The 21,251-nt window shown below is 47.0% G+C and overlaps 2 protein-coding genes across 10 annotated transcripts in view; both read left to right on the top strand.

Moving 5' to 3' along the window:
* Positions 1-21,251, top strand: part of SNUPN (snurportin 1) — a 36,650-nt gene that overhangs the window by 2,986 nt on the left and 12,413 nt on the right. The window contains exons 1-4 of one of the 9 annotated variants that reach the window (XM_040493320.1): positions 13,690-13,800; positions 15,934-15,998; positions 17,395-17,557; positions 19,228-19,375. In XM_040493320.1, the coding sequence (XP_040349254.1) occupies positions 17,400-17,557; positions 19,228-19,375 (306 nt within the window). In that variant the 5' untranslated portion in view covers positions 13,690-13,800; positions 15,934-15,998; positions 17,395-17,399. Of the gene's footprint in view, positions 1-13,687; positions 13,801-14,235; positions 14,364-14,400; positions 14,446-14,634; positions 14,660-15,458; positions 15,565-15,933; positions 15,999-17,394; positions 17,558-19,227; positions 19,376-21,251 lie in introns of those variants that run through there. The other 8 variants (XM_040493319.1, XM_040493323.1, XM_040493324.1 and 5 more) reach the window with 8 other exon arrangements.
* Positions 3,679-4,858, top strand: IMP3 (IMP U3 small nucleolar ribonucleoprotein 3). The gene has a single exon (XM_040493328.1). It carries the CDS (start codon positions 3,778-3,780, stop codon positions 4,330-4,332), a length of 555 nt encoding a protein of 184 aa, XP_040349262.1. The 5' UTR covers positions 3,679-3,777; the 3' UTR covers positions 4,333-4,858.

Below are 21,251 nucleotides of genomic sequence, written 5' to 3'. Positions count from 1 at the left end.
TCTTTCCTGCCAGGACCCTGATTCAAGCTCGGCAAGCAGCATCCATTCCCCCTCCAAGCACCCAACGTTCCCCTTTTAGGAAAGAGTCAGTAAGAGAGAGCTGCAACAGTGGTTTCCAGGTTGAGCTGGTGGCAGCAGGAGTACATTGGACTACACAGTGGCAAAGCAGACAAGAGATGACGAGAGCCTGACAGTGCAAGGGTGCTGGGCTAGGGAGAAGTAAATCTGGGAGTTCATGGAGGTAGAATAGACTGGCATGGCCTCCAACAAGCTGTGAATATTAAGGAAAGAGTCAACCCACATCTTCAAAAAATAGATTCTCAATTCTACTTCCCCCACCAGCTACTGCCCCATTTCTCTTTGCGTGCCTGAGCAAAGTTCCTCAAAATAGCTATCTGTACTAACTGCCTATAATTTCTCTCCTCCTTTTCTCTTCTTAAACCCCTCTAGGCAGTCTTTCACCCTCACACTCCACTGAAACTATTCTTGTCAAGGTCAAAGTCATCAATGACCTAATAGTTATTCTCAGTTCCCCTCTAACTCAACCTTTCAGTAGCATTGGACCAGGTTGATCACTCCTTCCCTCTGGATATACTTTCTTCACTTGCATTATGGAGACCATACTCTCCATGTTTTCCTTCTACCTCACCGGTTTATCCTCTCTCCAACAATTCTCTTATTTACTTATTTATTTTTTATTTAGAGAGCAGAGGAGGGGCAGACAGAGAGGGAGAGACAGAATCCTAAGCAGGCTCCACACTGTCAGCACAGGGCCCAATGTGGGGCTCAAACTCACGAACTCCAAGACCTGAGCGGAAATCAAGAGTCAGATGCTCAACTGCCTGAGCCACCCAGGCGCCCCTCCAATAATTCTTAAAACTAGGGTGACTACAGAAAGTGCTCCTCTTGTCTTTTCTATCATCTTCATTTCTTTGATGACCTTGCCCTGGCTTGATACACCATCTATCTGCCAATAACACCTCAATTTTTTAATCTCCAACCTAGGCCTTTCTCTAGAATTCCAGACTCAAATGTCTTTCTCCTTGACATCCCTGGGATGTCTAACAGACACCTCCAACCCAACATGTCCCAAGCAATATTGGACATTGCCCCCCAAACCTGTTCTACTTGGCAGCCTTCCCCATCTCAAGTAATGAGTAGTTTCTTCCACTTTCTCGGGCCAAAATTGGAGCCATCCTTGACTCTCCACATCCTGGGTCTCCTCTCACATCAACATCTCACTGCTGCTCTCCTGGTCCCAACCGCCATCTTTCTCACCCAGATCACTGCAACAGTGTCCAACCAATCTCTGTTTCCACCTCTGCCTCCTGACAGTCTATTATCAACATGGCAGTCAGAGTGATCCATTTAAAATATGTTATATGTCAATCCTCTGCTCAAAACCATTCAGTGTCCTCATCTCACAAACATAAAAAGCAAAGTCCTTACTTAGGCAAAGGCCTATGAACCTGTTATCTGAACCCCCTTTCCTCCCCTCCCTAGCCCATTCTGCTCCAGCCAGGATGGCTTTGTTACTCCTCTTCCGACATGTCAGGCACATGCCTGTCTCAAGGCATTTGCCCTGTTTCCTCTTTCTGACATACTCTTCCACTAGATATCCACATGGCTAAATCCCTATAAAATATCACCTTCTCAGTAAGACCTATCCTGACATGCCCTATTTAAAATTACAGCTCTTCATCACCCCAAGCTCTCCTACAGCCTGCTCAATTTTGTTTCATAGCGCTTATCACTTGCTAAAACATATAGTTTATTTTTTATTTTGTTTATTGTCTGGGAGAAGGAAGTTAACCAAGAGTCCTACTGCAGACATGCTGAGCAAGAATTGAGGATGGAAGTGAATGAGGCCTGGGGGAATATAAAGGGTGGGGACACACTACAAACTGGGAGAAGATATTTGTTCCTTATATAACTGGCTAAGGATTAATATCCATAACACATAAAGAACATCTTCAAATCAATTAGAAAAAAAAAAAAACAATCTGTATTTGTTTTCTATTGCAGTTGTAACAATTTACAACAAACTTAGTGGCTTAAAGCAACCCAAACTTATGGCTTTACAGAAATCCAAACTGGATCTCACTGGATCTCAAGTGTCAGCAGCGCCATGTTCCTTCATGAGGCTCTAAGGAAAAATTCGTTTCCTTGCCTTTTCCAGCTTCTAGAGGCTGCCCACAGTCCCCTGATCTTGGCTCCCTTTCATCTTTAAAACCCGCTATCACATCACTCAGACTTCTGCTTTCATCATCCCATCTCTGCCTCTTCAGTCTTCCTCTTTCACTTATAAGGACCCTTATGATAACATGGGACCCATCCAGATAATTGAGTATATTCTCACCATCTCAAAACCATTAATTTAATCACATCTGCAAAATCAGTGTGTATACACACATTACCTGGGGATCTTGTTAAATGCAGATTTTGATTCTGTAGGTCAGGAATGAGACTGCATGTCCAACAAGCTCTTTGCTAGTCCACTGGCTACACTCTGAGTAAGAAGGTTCTCAATGTATTTAGAGATGCATGTATAATGATAAAACTACTTTTTCTTTTTAAACAAAAAGCAAAAATAAACACAGAATTCAGAATAAATACCATTACCTCTGGCTGGAGGAGTGGCTGGAATAGGTAGATGAAATAGTCCTGATGATGTTTTCTTAAACCGGCTATTGGGTTCATAAGTATTCATTATAGTTTGTAACTTACACGTGTTGCATATATTATTTTCCACATGTCAAGTATTAAAAGGACAATGAAAACTATACAAAATAAAATAATCAACGAAGAAGCTAGGTGGCGTCAAAGGCCTGGGCAAATAAAAGGGTTAGTCCTGCAGCACTACACTCAACTGTACCTTACAGATATAACTAGCCATAACAGCGTTAAATTTATTAAACTCAGTACTGGGTGAACAGTACTGAGGGTGACGGAAGTCCACCCTATCAGGCTTATTCTTTGAGCTCAACTAAGGAGTTGGTTTTGTACTTAATATCCGAATTTCCCAGACTTGCTGGGTTTTTTGAACCACCCGACATCCCTACTAACAATACATATTTCAAAGAGGCTCCCGTATAGATCCCGATCAGCGCGTATAAAGAAGCGGCCCGGAAATCAGTATTTTATAGGTTCGCCTGCATTCAGCCCCACTTGACAGGGAGGATCCACCCGCCCTCCTGGGGGCTACCTGGCGGTAGCGAGCGACCGCAATTACCCAGCCGGTCTCCCGTCCGCCGGATCCGGAAAACTTCCCACCAGGTGGGAGGAACCCGACGATGAATTAGCACGGTAAACCCCATCAAACAGGCGCAGCAGTCACCCGTCTTCCCCAGGACTGGCTTCCTCAGCTTCTATGGGCAGACACTCCCGAGAGTCCCTAAGGGCATCGGCCTGAATGAGAAGAAATGATTACCGCACTAGGGGATATATTTCTGGTAACTTAAGACCTCGTGGAAATTTAAAACAAAAAACAAAACCAAAACACCTCGCTGTGTCGCCCCCGGCCCGCTGCCCCACCTCCGGCCTTTCTTCAGCACTTCTCCCTCTCGGCTTCAGCCAACGAGAAAAGAAGAAACGCGAGATAGATGCATGGGGCGTGGCTACACTCTGACCAATGGAAATCAAGGGCGTGGCCTTGAGCCTTTCTTTCATTGGCCCAGGGCCCCCAGGGCGGCCTGCACTTCGGGATCCCAAGCGGAAGCCGCGCGGCCACTGTCTGTGCTTTTAGCTTCGGGTCTTGCGGCACCGGGAGCCGCCATCATGGTGCGGAAGCTTAAGTTCCACGAGCAGAAGCTGCTGAAGCAGGTGGACTTCCTGAACTGGGAGGTCACTGACCACAACCTACACGAGCTGCGCGTGTTGCGGCGTTATCGGCTGCAGCGGCGGGAGGACTACACGCGCTACAACCAGCTGAGCCGGGCTGTGCGTGAGTTGGCGCGGCGCCTGCGCGACCTACCCGAGCGCGACCCGTTTCGCGTCCGCGCCTCGGCCGCGCTGCTGGACAAGTTGTATGCTCTCGGCCTGGTGCCCACGCGCGGCTCGCTCGAGCTCTGCGACTTCGTCACGGCCTCGTCCTTCTGCCGCCGCCGACTGCCCACCGTGCTCTTGAAGCTGCGCATGGCGCAGCACCTCCAGGCCGCCGTGGCCTTCGTGGAACAGGGCCACGTGCGCGTGGGCCCCGACGTGGTCACTGACCCCGCCTTCCTTGTCACACGCAGCATGGAGGACTTTGTCACCTGGGTAGACTCGTCCAAGATCAAGCGGCACGTGCTGGAGTACAATGAGGAGCGTGATGACTTCGATCTGGAGGCCTAGCCGATCGTCCCTGCCTTTCGAGGATGGGAAAGCTGAGACCTGATGCTTGAGATTCTGTGAGGGCGCTTGCCCCAAGAGTGTATCGGCCGAGTCGTTGGTTCTTAAGAACTTTGTCCCTCAGCAGCAGGTCACGCACAGAGCCAAAGGGTACGGCCGTTTTCCATAAACTTTTCTTGGCCCTTGGACTATTGATAATTACATTACTGATTTAAGAGACAATGGGAAGCGGTTTTGTGCTGCACTGCGGAATTGTTAGATTATGTACCTGAAACATTGTAGTGCGAAGGAACTTTGAGCCCCTCCCCTCCCCCTAGCTTTCCCTTTATTATCTTGTAGCAGGACAGTTTGGTTAAACCTGTTTAATTCGAGTACTTGCTCTTGTTTTGTGATTAAGCTATGTACAGACGATGGAGAGTCTGGTCTCAAGTTTTCATAAAATGGGTGAGATTAGTATTCAGGGACCCACCCGTGCCTAAAGGAATGCTTTCCTAATGCCAATAAATGGCCCAACTTTTGTAAGAGCAAATTTTTGTCTGTCTGTTTTTCTCACGTAGGTTCACATCTGGGCTCCTTGGCTCAAGAACCCAGTAGAAAAGAACTGGGTCAGCAGCGACCTGCCTGTGGTGAGGCCTGCCACAGGGGCGCATGTGGAGGTTGCAGGATGTTGTACAGGGCTGGGCAAATTTGTCAGTTTACCAATCCCTTCCTGGGAATGAGTGTTTTGGCAGAGATCTTCCCCACAGGACTTCCTGTTGATATTCCAGCCCCAGGAAATACCATATTAGAGGGCTAAAGTGTTTGCTGTTAGCTTGCCTAAGGAAATAATCACCCTGTAGCTTGGCCATCTAGCGGTTAGAAGAGGCCCAGGAGGTTTCCTGGAAACATGGTCTTCGTGGTAGGGAATTGGAAAGTAGGGAGACTACCTCTTTTTACCCAAGACTTGCACGAGGAGAATAAATAGACTGCCAAGACCAATGGATTGGCTTTTATGTATGCCTCCTCCATTTCCCCAGGTGAAAGGCAGCATTTGGTAGAGAAACAAAGGGCAGGTTGACACTAGCAAACGCCTCTAGTATGTGTCAGGCACAGCTGTAAGTGCACTACATGTTTTAATCTGTGTAATACTTCCAACAGTGCTATGAAGCGGGGAATCCAATTATCCTCTACTTTTCAGATGAGGAAACTGAGGCAGAGATGGGTCAAACTGCCCAAGACTGCATAGCCAGTAAGTGGCAGAGCTGGCATCATGCTCCCTTTAAAAGACTGTCAATGTTGGCACAGCCAGCCCTTGGGACAGGTAGGGGTTTAGAGAGAATCCCTGAATTTGAGTTTCCAAGCCAGCAGAGAAAGAGCAGCACCAGGCAATGTGATTGGTCCCCAGCAAGGTGCTGTATAAAGGTTTGAGCAAGGAGCAAGCGCTCAGCTTAACACTCACTGAGGCCCTACCTCAGTGGCTACCATTTGTTCCTCCCAACAACCCTGCAAGGTAGGTCATGTTATCCCTGCCTTTTCAGCTTCAGAAAGAATTGTAAAGGCTGGGGTTCAATTCCAGAGTTGACTCTAAAGGCCATGTTCTTTTTGGTGCCATTCCTTTAGAAATGGAAGGAGGGGGGCACCCAGGTGGCTCAGTCAGTTGAGCAATTGACTCTTGATTTCAGCTTGGGTCATGCATCGGGCTCCATGCTGAGTGTGAAACCTGCTTGAGATTCTATTTCTCCCTCTGCCTTTCTGCCTCTCTTTTCTTCTAATTTTTTTTTTTTTACATTTATTTATTTTTGAGAAACAGAGTGAGACAAAGTGTGAGAAGGGGAGGGGCAGAGAGAGAAGGAGACACAGAATCCGAAGCAGTCTCCAGGCTCTGAGCAAGCAGTCAGCACAGAGCCTGATACGGGACTCGAACCCACGAACTGTGAGATCATGACTTGAGCCGAAGTCGGACGCTCGACCACTGAGCCACTCAGGCGCCCCTCTTTTTTCTTTTTAATTCTTTTTTAAACATTTATTTATTTTTGAGAGACAGAGCATGAGCAGGGGAGGGGCAGAGAGAGAGGGAGACAGAATCTGAAGAAGCAGCCTCCAGGCTCTGAGCTGTCAGCACAGAGCCCGATGTGGGGCTCAAACTCAAGAATCATGACCTGAGCTGAAGTCAGACACTTAACCAACTGAGCCACCCAGGCGCCCCTCTCGCTCTCTTTTTAAAAAAAAAAAAAGAGAGAGAGAAATCCTACTCCTCAGCACTGAGCTCTGGTGGCTGGGCACAATCTCAGCCCATTTGAGAAACGTCCTTAGGGCTCCCAGGATTGGGGATTTCATGGAGAGTTTGGTGCTCTAAAAGCCACCACTGGCTCCTACCAGACTGCACAGGACAAGGAAACAGATGTGCCCTTTGGAGTAGTTAGATCCCGCACCTGTAGCCCAAATGGATACAACTTCAAAGTTCTCTTGGAGGAAATTGGGTTTAGGAATTTAGGAGTAAAATACAAGATTCTTTAGAAAAGTCTTTCATTCTTTGCAGGGAAGACATGAAAGAAATAACCTGTAACCAGAAAATTTGGGCTTAAAAAAAAAACCAAACAACAACAACAAAAAAAAAACCTATGCCAGATTTAGAAAGCAAGTTCTGGAGCCAGACTGCCTAGTCTGAATGGTGGCTTCTATGCTTAACTAGCCATGTAACATTGGTTATTTTACTTAGCGTTCCTGTGCCTCCATTTTCTGTATTGCAAATAAGTAGTAATATGGGATAGGTGAAAAGAATGGGGAATTATTGCTGAACAGGTAGAGTTTCTGTTTGGGGTAATGAAAAAATTTTGGAAATAGTGGTGATGGTGAATACAGCATGGTAAATGTAATTAACACCATGGAGTTATACACTTAAAAATGTTTGAAATGGCAAATATTATTTATTTTTTTTTTTTGAGAGAGAACATGAGCAGAGGAGGGGTAGAAAGAGGGGTGGACAGAGGATCCAAAGCAGGCTCCATGATGAAGGCAGAGAAAAAATGGCAAATTTTATGTTACAGTTTACCACAATATTTTTTAAGTTTTATTTATTTATGTAAGTAATCTCTACACCCAGAATGGAGCTCAAACTCACAACCCTGAGATCAAGAGTCACATGCTCTTCCAAATGAGCCAGCCAGGCGCCCCCACAATTTTTAAAAAGTGAAAAATGGGAATGGTTAATAATAATACATTAAAAATTATGGAGGGGGGCGCCTGGCTGGCTCAGTCTGTAGAACAGGCAACTCGATGTCAGGGTCGATGTCAGGGTGGGGAGTTAGAGCCCCACATTGCTGTGGAGCCTACTTAAAAAAAAAAAGAAAGTTAATGGAGCACCTGCATGGCTCAGTCAGTTAAGCATCTGACTCTTGATTTTGGCTCGGGTCATGATCTTACAGTTTCATGAGTTCAAGCTCTGAGTCAGTCTCGGTGCTGACACTGCAGAACCTGCTTGAGAGTCTCTCTCTCTCTCTCTCTCTCTCTCTCTCTCTCTCTCTCTCTGCCCCTTCCCCGCTCAGCTCCCCCACTGTCTCTCTTAAAATAAATAAACTTTTTAAAACGTTTTTAAAAATTATGGAGAGAATTAAATGGTTTAATTCCTACAAAGTGCTTAAAGAAGCGCCTTGCATGGGTTAAAACCTAAAGCTTAGAGGAAGGCAAAAAAAAAAAAAAAAAGACCTTAAAACTCAGCCCCTCCTTTCTTTCCCTCCCCAGGTCACAAAAGAAACTTGCAGGAAAGGCAGGGAGCTAGACTTGTTACAAAAAAGCCTAATGGATGAAAAAAAAATGTATATACACAGTGGGCAGGAGGGCAAATTGATACACCCTCTCAGACAACTTTACAATATGTATCAAGAACCTTAGAAACATACATTATATACCTTCTGACCTAGAAATGTCATTTTCAAAAATTTAGCATAAGTAAATTATGGGTCTTTGCAAAAAAATAGCTACGGGGATCTTCATCACAGTATTTATAATACAGAATAATAGCAAAAAATTGAAAATGTGTCCCAAGGGGACTGGTTAAGTTATTGGATATCCTCAGGGTGCCTGGGTGGCTCAGTTGGTTCAGCATCCAACTTGGGCTCAGGTCATGATCTCATGGCTCATGAGTTCCAACCCCCCATTGGGCTCTCTGCTGTAAGCTCAGAGCCTGTTCTGGATCCTCTAGGCCCCTCTCTCTCTGCCCCTCCCCGACTTGTGCACACGCCCTCTCTCTTGCTCTCAAAAATAAATAAAACATTTTAAAAATAGTATTGGCTATCCTTATGATGAAACACAGCCATTAAAAATTATGGTAGCAAGATAGCCCATCCCTTCCACATCTGAAGTGGGCCCAAGGTGCTGCTGGTCACACTTTGAGAAGCACAAGCCTTGTGCCTAGTCCAGTGCTTGGCACAGAGCCAGCACCACCACAAACGCACCAGATCATCTCCCAACAACTGAGAGGGTGGGAGGCTGACTGGCTGCAGGCAAGAGTGGGCAAAAAGAAAGAGAAGCAGGGGCCTAGCCCTGCTGATGACTTAAAAGTGTGACTTGAGGCACGTCCTCTTGTGCTGGGCCTCACTCCCTCTCCTCTCTTTAATAGCAGAAGGCTGAACCACACTCTGCTCTGAAAGTTTTTGCTGTGGAGGAGAGGATATAAAAGAGTGCAGTCAACACTTAAAAAGAGGCAGCAAAGAAATTAGGGGTGTTTTGCCTGGCCCAGCAATCCTCAGTCCTGACCCAGGATGAAAGCTGTATGAACGTTAGGACAGATCTTGGTCTTAGCATCTGAGAATGGGCCCCACTGTCAGTTTCCAGGGAAGTTTCCAGAGGATATCCTCCTCCCCACCAGCCCCCACCACCATCCAGGGCTGGGACTCTTCCTAGCATGGGGAGGGGGCAATGTAGAGGTGAACCAAGTCACCCATTCAGCTCACCGGCTGAAAATCAGGAGCAAAATGAGATCCCTTAAAATACAGAGCAGGCAATGTCGGGTGGGCTAAAGATTAGGAACTTTGGACTCAGGAAGACCTGGATTAAAATCATGGGCATGCACTTTGATCTGCAAGAAAGAGACCATCTTGGGCTCACCCAATTAGAAGTCGATTTATTTATTTATTTGTTTGTTTGTTTGTTTATTTATTTTAATGTTGACTTTTGAGAGAGAGAGACACACACACAGAGTGTGAGTGGGGGAGGGGTAGAGAGAGAGGAAGACACAGAATCCGAAGCAAGCTGGAGGTTCCTAGCTGACAGCACAGAGCCCGACGCGGGGCTCGAACTCATGAACCGCTAGATCATGACCTGAGCTGAAGTCCAGCACTTAGTCGACTAAGTCACCCAGGCACCCCAAAGTCAACTTACTCATGATATGTCAGTCAGTTAAGGGAAAGGTGATCTTAAAACAAGAAGTTAAGCACTAATAAAACAAGATTTTTGATGATTTACCTTACATGGATGATTTCACTTAACTATAACCACCTTGGAGGTAGTTACTATTATTAGCCACATTTTTTTTTTAAATTTTTTTTTTCAACGTTTATTTATTTTTGGGACAGAGAGAGACAGAGCATGAACGGGGGAGGGGCAGAGAGAGAGGGAGACACAGAATCGGAAACAGGCTCCAGGCTCCGAGCCATCAGCCCAGAGCCATCAGCCCAGAGCCATCAGCCCAGAGCCTGACGCGGGGCTCGAACTCACGGACTGCGAGATCGTGACCTGGCTGAAGTCGGACGCTCAACCGACTGCGCCACCCAGGCGCCCCAGCCACATTTTACAGAGGGGGAAACTGAAGCATATGGAGGTGAAATAACTCACATGGCCACAGAGCCAGCGGGTAGCTGAGTCTGGATTTGGACCCAAGCCATCCAGCTCCAGAACGCAAGACCTTAACCTCTCTGACGTTTCCTCTCACCCAGAGCTGAGCCCTAGGGACCTTGTGGGAGTGGAGGAGAGGAAGTGTGGCTCCTCTGAGCTTTAGGGTCTCCTATGACTGCAGTTTCTGCATCCTGGCTCATATGACAACTGTTAATACATGACTTTGTCACTCTCTCAAGTCAGAGTCTCCCTCCTGCTGAAGAATCCCTCTCCTACAGGGTGTCTCCAAGTGGGCAGTGAGAAGCTCTGGTCCTCAAGATATTGAAGGGCCTAGGCCTTACATCACATCAAATTACATCAGGAGAAAGCTATTCCCTTTCCAATTCTCTTTCACTTCCAGTAACCTCAAGAGGAATGTCTTGGCTGGGGGACTGGACTTGAACACGTGTATAATTCTTATTTACCTCCTCCCCTTTTTGAGAACAGTAAGCCCTCCCTGCCACCACTTTAGTGCCAGCCCTGCTCACTGGCCTCCTGATCCGTTGCTGCCCGCTTCAGTTTCCCACTGAGTGGCCAGTGTGAGCTCTTTCAAACTCAAATTTGGTTATCTCATAACTTTGAAGACCTCCATCTGCAATGCAGGTAAAATCCAAACTCCCCATTGCGGCCTACAGGCTTCGGTGTCCCACCTGCCTCTGTGACTTCATCTTCCCACTGCTTCTCCCTCCTCCCTGCCTTCTGTCTACCCCTCACACAAAGCCTCTCTGGAAATGGGGTCAGTCTCCCTGTCCTCATGACTGGCTCCTTTTCATCATTCAGGTCTTGACTCAAATGTCATCTCTGAGAGGAGTTCCCTGAACACTGGCCCCAGGACCCACCCCACTTGCTCTCTACCCAGTCACCTGAGCTCCTTAACACCGGTCTGCAGGCAGCTATAGCACCTACCTTTCTTTTGTCTTTCTCTGCTACACAACTGGGCTGTAAGCCCCTTTCTCTACTACACAACTTTCTCTACTTACAACTGGGCTGTAAGCCCCTGGAGGGCAGGGACTGGGTCAGTCTGAGTCATTTTGGTATTTCCTGTGGCACAGTACCTAACCAACGGTAGGCATTATACACACATCTGTTGACTGATGACAGAGTGACACTCAGGGCTCCCAATGAGAGCCTCCTCTTTTGGAAATGGCTGGACACCGTCCTGCTCCCAAGCTTCTCTGTGTTAGGTAGGGATTCCTCTTCCTGGGGGCGCTTACCGGATGATTTTAGGGGGTGCGTAGATTCTACCTTAAATAACATTGAATTATGGAGAGAGAAAGTGGATCTTCCCTTTTCTGTTCTCTTTGGATTTTGCTGATTGTACAAAAGTTCTGTTTGTGTTACTCCATGTCACTTCTCCAACACTTGCTAATCTGATTCTTACAAAGTCCTCAGTCTCACAGTTTTCTGCACTTACTAGTATTTAGCTAGATTATAACATATACTATTTTCACAGTGTATATATTTTATAGATACTTTGTTAAAGTGGGAAGTGATTTAAAGAAATGCTACGGTGTTCCTCTTTTAAGTTTATTTTCAGAGAGAGAGGGAGAGACTGTGTGTGTGTGTGTGTGTGTGTGTGTGTGTGTGTGTGCGCGCGCGCACGCGCATGCTTGCACACACAGGGAAAGGGCAGGGAGAGGGAGGTAGAATCCCAAACAGGCTCTGCACTGCCAGGGCAGAGCCCAAGGCAGGGCCTGAATTTAGGAACCATGAGATCATGACCTGAGCTGAAATCAATAGTCGCACACTCATCCAACTGAGCCACCCAGGCTCCTCTATTTAGCTTTTTATTTTTTCATTTCATTTTATTTTTTTAAATTTATTTATTTTTGAAAGAGAGAAAACACAGCAGGGGAGGGGCAGAGAGAGAGGGAGACACAAAATTTGAGCTGTCTGCGCAGAGCCCAACACAGGGCTCGAACCCACGAACCTCAAGATCGTGACCTCAGCCAAAGTGAGACACTTGACTGTCTGAGCCACCAGGTGCCCCTGTTTAGCCTTTTTAAAATAGTAAATTGAGGGGCGCCTGGGTGGCGCAGTCGTTAAGCGTCCGACTTCAGCCAGGTCACGATCTCGCGCTCTGTGAGTTCGAGCCCCGCGTCAGGCTCTGGGCTGATGGCTCGGAGCCTGGAGCCTGTTTCCAATTCTGTGTCTCCCTCTCTCTCTGCCCCTCCCCCGTTCATGCTCTGTCTCTCTCTGTCCCAAAAATAAATAAATGTTGAAAAAAAAATTAAAAAAAAATTAAATAGTAAATTGATTTAAAGACATTAAGCACAGGTGTATGTGTATGTGTATGTGGCCAGTGTTGTGAAGGTGAGGTGCCAATGGCTATAGTTGGGGAACTAGAACACTGTTCTAGGCAGAGCAGGCCCTTGTGGAACACAGACTGGCTCCAAATGAACCCCTGGGCCAAGTACCATTTAGTTTGTTCTTTTCAGTGATATGAGAAGTTATTCAGCTGAGTATGAATGAGGGACTGGAGCCTTTTTCCTGGACCTCAGCTCATTTTGCTTTAATGTGTAGGGCCTTTGTTCTTTTCTGTGCAGTTCTGACCACTTAGTGTGACCTCCATAGTCATGGGTAGAGAATGGTGGTTCTGGGACACAAAATACTTAATATCCTGATGTCAAAGTTCCCTAGTGAAGTCGGGCCCTGGGCTTTTCTTTGTCTGTCTCATAAATCAGGCAAACATGAGCTATTATTTGAGGATGCATCAAATAAATAACCTAGTGCACAGCCTTGCTCAGTCGGACTACTGAAAGAGTCAGACTACTCACTGGGGCTCCTGGGTGGCTCAGTCGGTTAAGCGCCAGACTTTGGCTCAGGTTATGATCCTGAGGTTCATATGTTCGAGCCCCGCATTGGGCTCTGTGCTGATAGAGCCTGGAGCCTGCTTCAGATTCTGTATCTTCCTCTCTCTCTGCCCCTCCCCCACTCATTCTCTCTCTGTCTCTCTCTCAAAAATAAGTAAAAATTAAAAAAAAGAGCTCACCTACATAAATTCTGAGGCCCAAAAAATTGGGTCTTCCAGGGCCCCAGCAGCCATTACCCTCTGTATCAGTCTGATCTTCTGTGTTTTTTTGTTCAAATGGATGGTGTCATGTACTTAAAATATGTAGCAAGTAACATCTTGGCATTCCTTGGACTCAAGACGTGTATTTTCTGTAGTGTAGTAATATCCAACTTCTCTGTAAGTCCAACATTCAGCAGTTCAAATGTTTGGCTTGAAAGCTGTGTGATTCTGGTCAAGTACTTAACCTCTCAGAGCTTCAGTCTACTTGTGTTATTTGGAGATTAAAGGAGATAATGCACGTGAAGCAGTGTCTGGCTCAATGTAAGCATTCAGTAAATGGCTGTCACATCTTTAGTTTGCGTCTCATCAGTCCTCCCTCCAAGAGGCTGCATTCTAATTTGATTATCTCTCCTAAATCTCGGCTGCTTCTCCCCTCCCTACCCCTTTGCCGTAATCCCTTCAAGGAATTCACCAAGGTCTACTGAGTGCTACGTTTTGTGCCAGACGCTGCCTTCTTAAGCAGCAATCAAGCCAGGTCCCTGCCGTTGCCAAGCCCACAGCCGAGTAGGAAAGAGACTCCCAAACTGAGCAAACGGGCTGTAATCGAGGTATGTCGCCGGTGTAGTAAGAGCGAAAGGGACGGGAATGTCTAATTGAGACGGGTGTGTGAGGAGTCGGGGCCGGGGGTGTCGTCCAGGCAACCGGCACTGCCGGCATAGGAGAGAGAGCGGACTGCCTGTACTCCTAAAAAGCGGGCGATCTGGGGGAAGCTTCAGGACCCAGGGCCTGGAGGGCTTTGAATGCCCAGCCCCGAGATCGGGGTTCTTCCCATTGGCGAAAGGAGCCCCAAGGAGCTTGTGGTCAGGCCTCGGCAGGGCCAAGTCACCGGGCAGGAATGGTCCCGAACAGTGCATCACAAAAGGACCCCTGCCTGGGCCAACCGAAAAAGCGCCAGCCAGTGAAGGCGGAAATAACGGCCCGCGAGCGACCGGACGGCGGCTGCACTCCCGGAATTCACGATGGTGGGCGGAGCCGGAAACTCCCGGCGCGCGGCGGGTGGGCCCGGCGGAGCGGCAGCGGCCAAGGGGGTGGGCCCAGCCCTCCCTGAGCAGCTGATTGGTCTGCCCCCGTCAGCAGTGGCCGCGGCTCCTGGAACTGTCACCTCCTCCTGGTGAGTCCCGGGTTCGAGCCTGGGCCCCGCCGGCTCCCGAATTGCCCCTCGGCTCCCGGCTGCTTCTCCCTCTGGCCGGCTGGTACTCCTGGACTCCCCAGGCGTCCCCTGGAGAGGCAAAGCCAGGCTCAGGCTCCCCTTGAGCGCGCTGCCGCTCTTCTGTTACAGGCTGTCGGGCCAGGACCCCCTCAGGGACTTTTTGTGGGGGAGGGGCGAATCGTGCAAGGCCTAGGGGGCCGCGTTCCTAGAGAAAGGCAATGCGGGGCTGTGGCGGGGAGGACGACCGAGTGGAGCAGGTAGTGTCCCCGGGGCTGGAGCCCCGTGGAAGCAGCAGTGGAGCCATAGATCCCCGCCTGGGGAGTGGGAGGCGGGGGCGCCGGAGGGGGGGAGGAGGAGGCAGCAAAGGCGGTAGGGGACGCGCGTTGAGTCTGGCTGAGACCACACGGGCTAAGGTCAGGACCCTTGGAGGCAGCCCCATCCAAGGAATGGATTGAAAGAGCAGGAGCCAGCCAAGAACAGCCACAAAGATACAGAGGGCCGCCCCAGTATCCAAGGCGTGTGTAATGATTTTGTGATTCTTGGCGGAACGGGAGGCCACACCAAGATAAAAGCATGGCAAGGCCTAATGAGTGTATTTCAGATTTGGTCATTACTTTGGTAAGCCGAGGACATCATGAATTCTTTAAAAGATTGTGTTATAGAAGTGTTTAGACGTGTACATAAGTACAGGAAAATACGGAAAATAGCATACCATTATGAATCCCACGTAATCATCACCCAGCTCAACCACAAATGGCCACCCTGGTTGCATTACAAGTATGTTAAGATTCATTGGGGCACCTGGGTGGCTCAGGCGGTGAAGCCTCCGACTTTGACTCAGGTCAGGATCTCGTGGTTTGTGAGTTGGAGCCCCACAATCGGGCTCTGCGCTGACAGCGTGAAGCCTGCCTTAGATCCTGTCCCCCTCTCTCTGCCCCTCCCCAGCTTGCACTCTTTCTCTCTCTCTCTCTTTCTCTCTCTCTCTCAAAAATAAATAAGCATTAAAATTTTTTTAATTAAAAAAAAGATTCACCTCGAAACCATACCAGCGATATGTCAATCTTAAATTTAAAAAAAAGTTCCCTTCATGTTTAATGAGTATAGAGGTTCAGTTTTGCAAGATGAGAAGAGTTCTGGAAATTGGTTGCACAACAATGTGAATGTACGTAACACTACTGAACTGTAACTTAAAATGGTTAAGATGATAAATTTTATGTCATGGGTTTCTAACCACAATTTTTTTTAAGTTCCTCTCAAATTTAAAAAAAAATCCTCAAATTTGGGGGGGGGGGAATCTGACTTCAAATGTGCAATGGAAAGTAATTCATTGCCAAATAGAGACCCATAATGTTGTTATTAACCATGGAGGCTCTGGAATGAACCTGTTGGTTTTGGTGCTCTGATCAGTGGGACCTGGCCTGGGGTGGAGTTTAAGCACTGGGGATGCCTTCTGTTTTATACTACACCTAAAGGGTTAGGCCAGCCCAGCTTTGTGAGTCTGATTTCTCCTAAATGTTCTTTTTTCTTACAGTCTGAGGCACACCTTTAACCCTTAGCTAAGCTCCTATGCCACTTCATACCTTCATTCACAGAAAGGTGAGTGACATGTGAATTCACCTCTTTCTCTCTACTCCCATTCTTTAGGGCACACCTGGGTACTCTGTCTCCAATCTACTCCATCTCCCAAATGTACCACATGTCAGTCTTTCACACACCTTGGTGTTAACTGGTAGGTAGCCTTCTACATCTAGCTCTTTGACAAGTGAGTCCTACATGGGTAGCCCTGAAACCTTCCTTTTGTCCACTCCAAACAAGCAAACAAAACAGACAAACAAAACAAAATATACAATGAGAAAGCAACTGCCAGGTTTGGGATTGGGGCTCCTCTTGTCTTGCTGTAAGGGCCCAGGACCAATATTTCTCCTGGAGCTAAATTTTCTAACGTAAGTTGGCATTTATTAGAAAGTTAAACAACAATTGGGTAAAATCTGCATCGGCAAGTTATGTTAGAGGGACCCCTGGGTGACTCAGTCAATTAAGCATCCAACTTTGGCTCAGGTCATGATCTCATTGCTCGTGGGTTCAAGCCCTGCATCGGGCTTTGTGCTGACAGCTCAGAGCCTGGGGCCTGCTTCAGATTCTGTGTCTCCCTCTCTCTGCCTCTCTCTCTCTCTGTAAGAATAGATAAACATTAAAAAAAAATTTTTTTTTAAGGGAAAGTTATATTAGAGGGGTGCCTGGCCTCCTCAGTTGGTGGAACATACTATTCTTGATCTTGTGGTGAGTTCAAGCCCCACATTGGGTGTAGAGCTTACTTAAAAAAATAAAATAGGGACACCTGGGTGGCTTAGTCAATTAAGTGTCCAACTCTTGATTTCGGATCAGGTCATAATCTCAGGGCTATGGGATCAAAGCCCCACGTCAGGATTTGAATTGAGTGTGGAGCCTGCTTGATATTCTCTCTCTCTCCCATAGCCCTCTCCCCTGCTCATGCCGTTGTCTCTCTCTCTAAAATAAAATAAAATAAAATAAAATAAAATAAAATAAAATGTGTGCATTTTTTAAAAAGTTATATTAATATTAAAAGTTATTGAGTAATGGCTATTTAGAACTATTCAGGAAAAAATTAGGTACTTGATCACATCACTGGACATCAATGATGGTAAAAAGAAATTAGTGACGGGCTACTGGTGATGAATGACAAAGCAAAAGTTAGCAGGGTGAACTTGATTTGTCTTGATGTATATATAAGTTTATATCGGTATACTGAGAGCTATCAAGATGATAATTATTGAAATATCTGCAGGAATTAATGTTATGCTCATATATAACTCATTTACCCTTTAACTTCCTCTCTCCCCATGGAAACAGTTGTGATTTTGGATCAAGTGAGTTTTTTTTAGGAATGTAGCCATCATGTTACATCATAACTGCCTGTACACAGGAGATGATATGAAATGAATGAACCATTTTCTTATGTTTTCCTTTGTAGGGAAGATGGAAGAGCTGAGTCAAGCCCTGGCCAGTAGCTTTTCTGTGTCTCAAGATCTGAACAGCACAGCTGCCCCACACCCCCGCCTGTCCCAGTACAAGTCCAAGTACAGTTCCTTGGAGCAGAGTGAGCGGCGCCGCCGACTATTGGAACTGCAGAAATCGTAAGGGATGCTTTAACTCTTTGCTTTCTCTTTCCAGGCTGGGAGCCTCCAATCAGGAGGCTCTAGGCTTGTCTCTTTGAAGTAGACCCTTAGTAGGTACACCTTGCCCATGAGGTTGGGAGGGGTAAATCCTGGCAGAGGTAGACATCCTTTATACCCAGAGCTTAGGAAAAGATGGAGACATAGGGAAAGGCTGAAGTTTGAAAGCAAAAGCTCAGTTATTTGGTTAAATTTTTCTTTTTTCCCTGGCAGCAGCATTGAGCTTTGCGATTTAGGGACTTGTGAAGGCCACACCCAGACTTCCACTCCCCACATTCCCTGTGTGGCTTCTGCACTCTGAATCCTGGCATTGGTGTGGTCTTCCTGTCTGCCTTCAGCCCGAATGTTTCCGTGGAGCCCTTGAGAATTCAATACAAATAATTCCACAGGGAATCTGAGGAAATGTCTTCCATACACTTAATTCTCAATGCCAAGATGAGCAAGCAGGGGAAGAGAGCAGGATAGGAGTGTCTGAGGCTGGGCTGCTCTGAAGTCAGGGCTTATCCTTGTATTCTGAGTACAACACAGGCCTTTTCTGGGTAATAAGGAATAGAGGATTAGAAAGAACTAATTTTTTTTAATGTTTATTTATTTATTTTTGAGCGAAAGAGGGGATGGGAGAGGAGGGGCAGAGAGAGGTGGACAGAGGAAGTAGGCTCTGCATTGACAGCAGAGAGCCCAACACAGGGCCCACATTCATGAACTTCTAGATCATGACCTGAGACAGAGTTGGATGCGTATCCAGCTGAGCCACCAGGTGCCCCCTTCCTTATTCTTGAATTAAAACACCATCGTGCTTTCATATGCCTCTCTGGCGTGCACCCTCACGTGAATGTGCAAGAACTCATGTGTCTGAGAGTATCTGAGGAGAACCAGTTGAGCTGGTCTCACTGCCTCCATAGTGGATTTCTTGCCTCAGCATTGAGGGAACCAAGTGCAGGAGGTTACGAGGTATCTACAGATCACTTTGGAGCAATTAGGTTCCAAACGGTTCTTATTCTTTCTTAACTAATTGCCCAAGCTTTCTAGAATATGTAGTTTTTTTCAAAAGAGAGAAGGATAACAATAAAGCAAAAACAAGTAAAAGATAGATTAAATCGTAAGCTAAGAGGCCTGTTTTGAAAGTTAGATAAGAACTAGAAGAAGGCCTGGCCACTCCTCAGAAAGCTATGGAAGTTGGAAAATCCCAGAAGTGGTCTTTGTTTTAAACTCCTCACCACGTCTCAGTGATTCTTCTCTTCAATTATCCAGGGCCTTTGGACTAGATGCCTGCCAGGCAGGAAAGTGTCAGCTCTCACCTGGGTAGAGGTGTGGGAGTCTGGAATGGGGTGGGTGGGAGTGGGGTCAGCTTTTCCAGCTAGTGAACCTTGAAAATTCCTTTCAACGTTTTACTTGGCCCATTTTTAAGAAATTCTGAGGAAGGCTGAGTGTGTTCAGAGGGTGCTTCCTATCTAGGACCAGTGAGGGGGCCATCACTAGTTGAGCCTTATGAAGGAAAATCTACCATCTCTTCCACTAGAATCCCCAGGGTTTCTTGAACTTGGAGCCTTTGAATTAAGCTAAACTCGTCACACTGTAGGGGGTCTTCCTATGAGACATAAAGGCCTGTCCTTGTGCCTTCTTTCCTCCAGCAAGCGGCTGGATTACGTGAACCATGCCAGACGACTGGCTGAAGATGACTGGACAGGGATGGAGAGTGAGGAAGAAGATGATAAAAAAGATGATGAAGAGATGGATGTTGACACTGGCAAGAAGTTACCAAAACGCTATGCTAATCAAGTGAGTAGTCCAGAGAAGGTGAGGCCAGGTCAAATCCCACTAAAGGAAATGTTGCCATAAAGAGAGGAGGAGGAGGGGGCACCTGGGTGGCTCAGTCAGCTGAGTGTCTGACTTCAGCTCAGGTCATGATCTCGAGGTTCATGAGTTCAAGCCCCCACATCGGGCTCTCTGCTGTTAGCACGGAGCCTGCTTCGGATCCTCGGTTTCCCTCTCTCTGTGCCTCCCCACTGATTCTCTCTCTCTCTCTCTCTCTCTCTCTCTCTCTCTCTCTCTCTCTTTCTCAAAAATAAAATAAACATTAAAAAAAAGAGGAGGAGGAGACAGGAGAAAGGAATGGGGATAGCAAAGAAGCTGCTGCTGTGCATGAAGTGTATGGACTAGGAAAAGAGATGGCTTACAGTGCCATGTGCTGACTGGGGGTCACTGAGGGAGGCTGTGGCTGGTGGGTTTGAGAACATTTACGCCCTACTATAACCAAAGGTCGCCAGCCTGCTGCAGAAGACCTCTGAGCTATTGATACACTAACAGACTGCATGCACTTGTCATTTCTTAGTGGTCGCTGTAAAGCGGTTCTGCATCGGGCCTGCACAGTCCAGCACTGCCCCCACTCCACCTTCTAGGTTGGTCGTCTTTCCCAAGCAGGGGACTAACATGCCAGTCTTGGATCTTCACATTCAGATGGTGCAAGGTGGGAAGTACAGCTGCCCTTGAATATGGGGAGCCTGCACGGCCACCCCAGCCAGCCAATTGGCCTACGTGAGGTTGAGGCCGTAAAACAACAGCTGACTATAACAAACGTGACTAAGTGGCCTGTAGGTTGCAGAAAGAAACTGGTGTGGTTTGTGGAGCCATAGGAGAAGCAGGCATGGAAACTGTTCAGTGCTTCAGGCAGTCCAGGTATTCCAGAAGGCAGGGTATTGGTCCAAGTGGGATCGGGAGTCTACCTTTCTATTATATTCTTCTCTCTATAACCCAAGTGTCTTGTCACCTCAGAATCCTTTCCCACCTTTAGAATATGGTTTCTGGGTGCACACACTCCCATCTTCTTTCTGTGCCCCAACTACAGCATGGATAACATCCTTTATGACAGAGTATAGTTCAGTTCTATTCAGCAAGCATTGTTGAAGGCCCTGCCCTGTATTAAGCTAGGCTGTGTGTGGGAAGGTAGACAAGGGCCAGAAATGGCCCCTGTGCTCCCAGAATAAGTGGAGATTGTGGTTTTTGCTACAAGAAAGTGAGATTAGCTTCCAACAGGGAAGGAAGTAGGGTTGTGAAATCAGGAAAAGGTTAATGAACGAGGAGGCAGCTTTGAAGCATGAGTAGGACATTGATAGGCAGAGGTGCATTCCAGGCAGCAGGAGCAGGATGAGCAAGAGCCCTGAGGTGGGAGGAGTATATGGTGTGTTGAGAGCAGTATGCAGGCCAGTAAGGATAGAGCAGCATAGGCTTAGGAGAAGGAATACAGCAGAAATAGGTGCAGGAGGGGTGCCTGCCTGGCTCAGTCAATAGAGCACACAACTCTTGATCCTCGGGATTATGGATTTGAGCCCCACCTAGGTGGAGAGATTACACCTTTAGAAAAGATTACATCCTTTAAAAATGACTCATTCTGGGAAGTACAAAAGCCCTGAGTTTGGGGCACCTGGGTGACTCAGTCTATTGAGCTTTAGACTCTTGATTTCGGCCCAAGTCATGATCCCACATCTTATGAGTTCGAGCCCCATGTCCAGCTCTGTGCTGACAGCAAGGAGCCTGCTTGGGATTCCTTCTCTCTCTCAAAATAAATAAACGTTCAAAAACAAAGAAATATGTGCAAGAGTTTAGACTTTATTTATTTATTTATTTATTTATTTATTTACTGATTTTAAGGTTTTTG

The sequence above is a fragment of the Herpailurus yagouaroundi genome, unplaced genomic scaffold (assembly GCF_014898765.1).
Source record: "Herpailurus yagouaroundi ecotype Mexico unplaced genomic scaffold, PumYag 184, whole genome shotgun sequence".
Classification (NCBI taxonomy): domain Eukaryota; kingdom Metazoa; phylum Chordata; class Mammalia; order Carnivora; family Felidae; genus Herpailurus; species Herpailurus yagouaroundi.
Note: the sequence above shows the minus strand (reverse complement) of the source record. Positions and strands in the feature narration are given on the sequence as shown.

What these genes read in the sequence shown, in the direction of transcription:
- IMP3 (XM_040493328.1), top strand. Translation starts at nt 3,778, where the DNA reads ATGGTGCGGAAGCTTAAGTTCCACGAGCAGAAGCTGCTGAAGCAGGTG.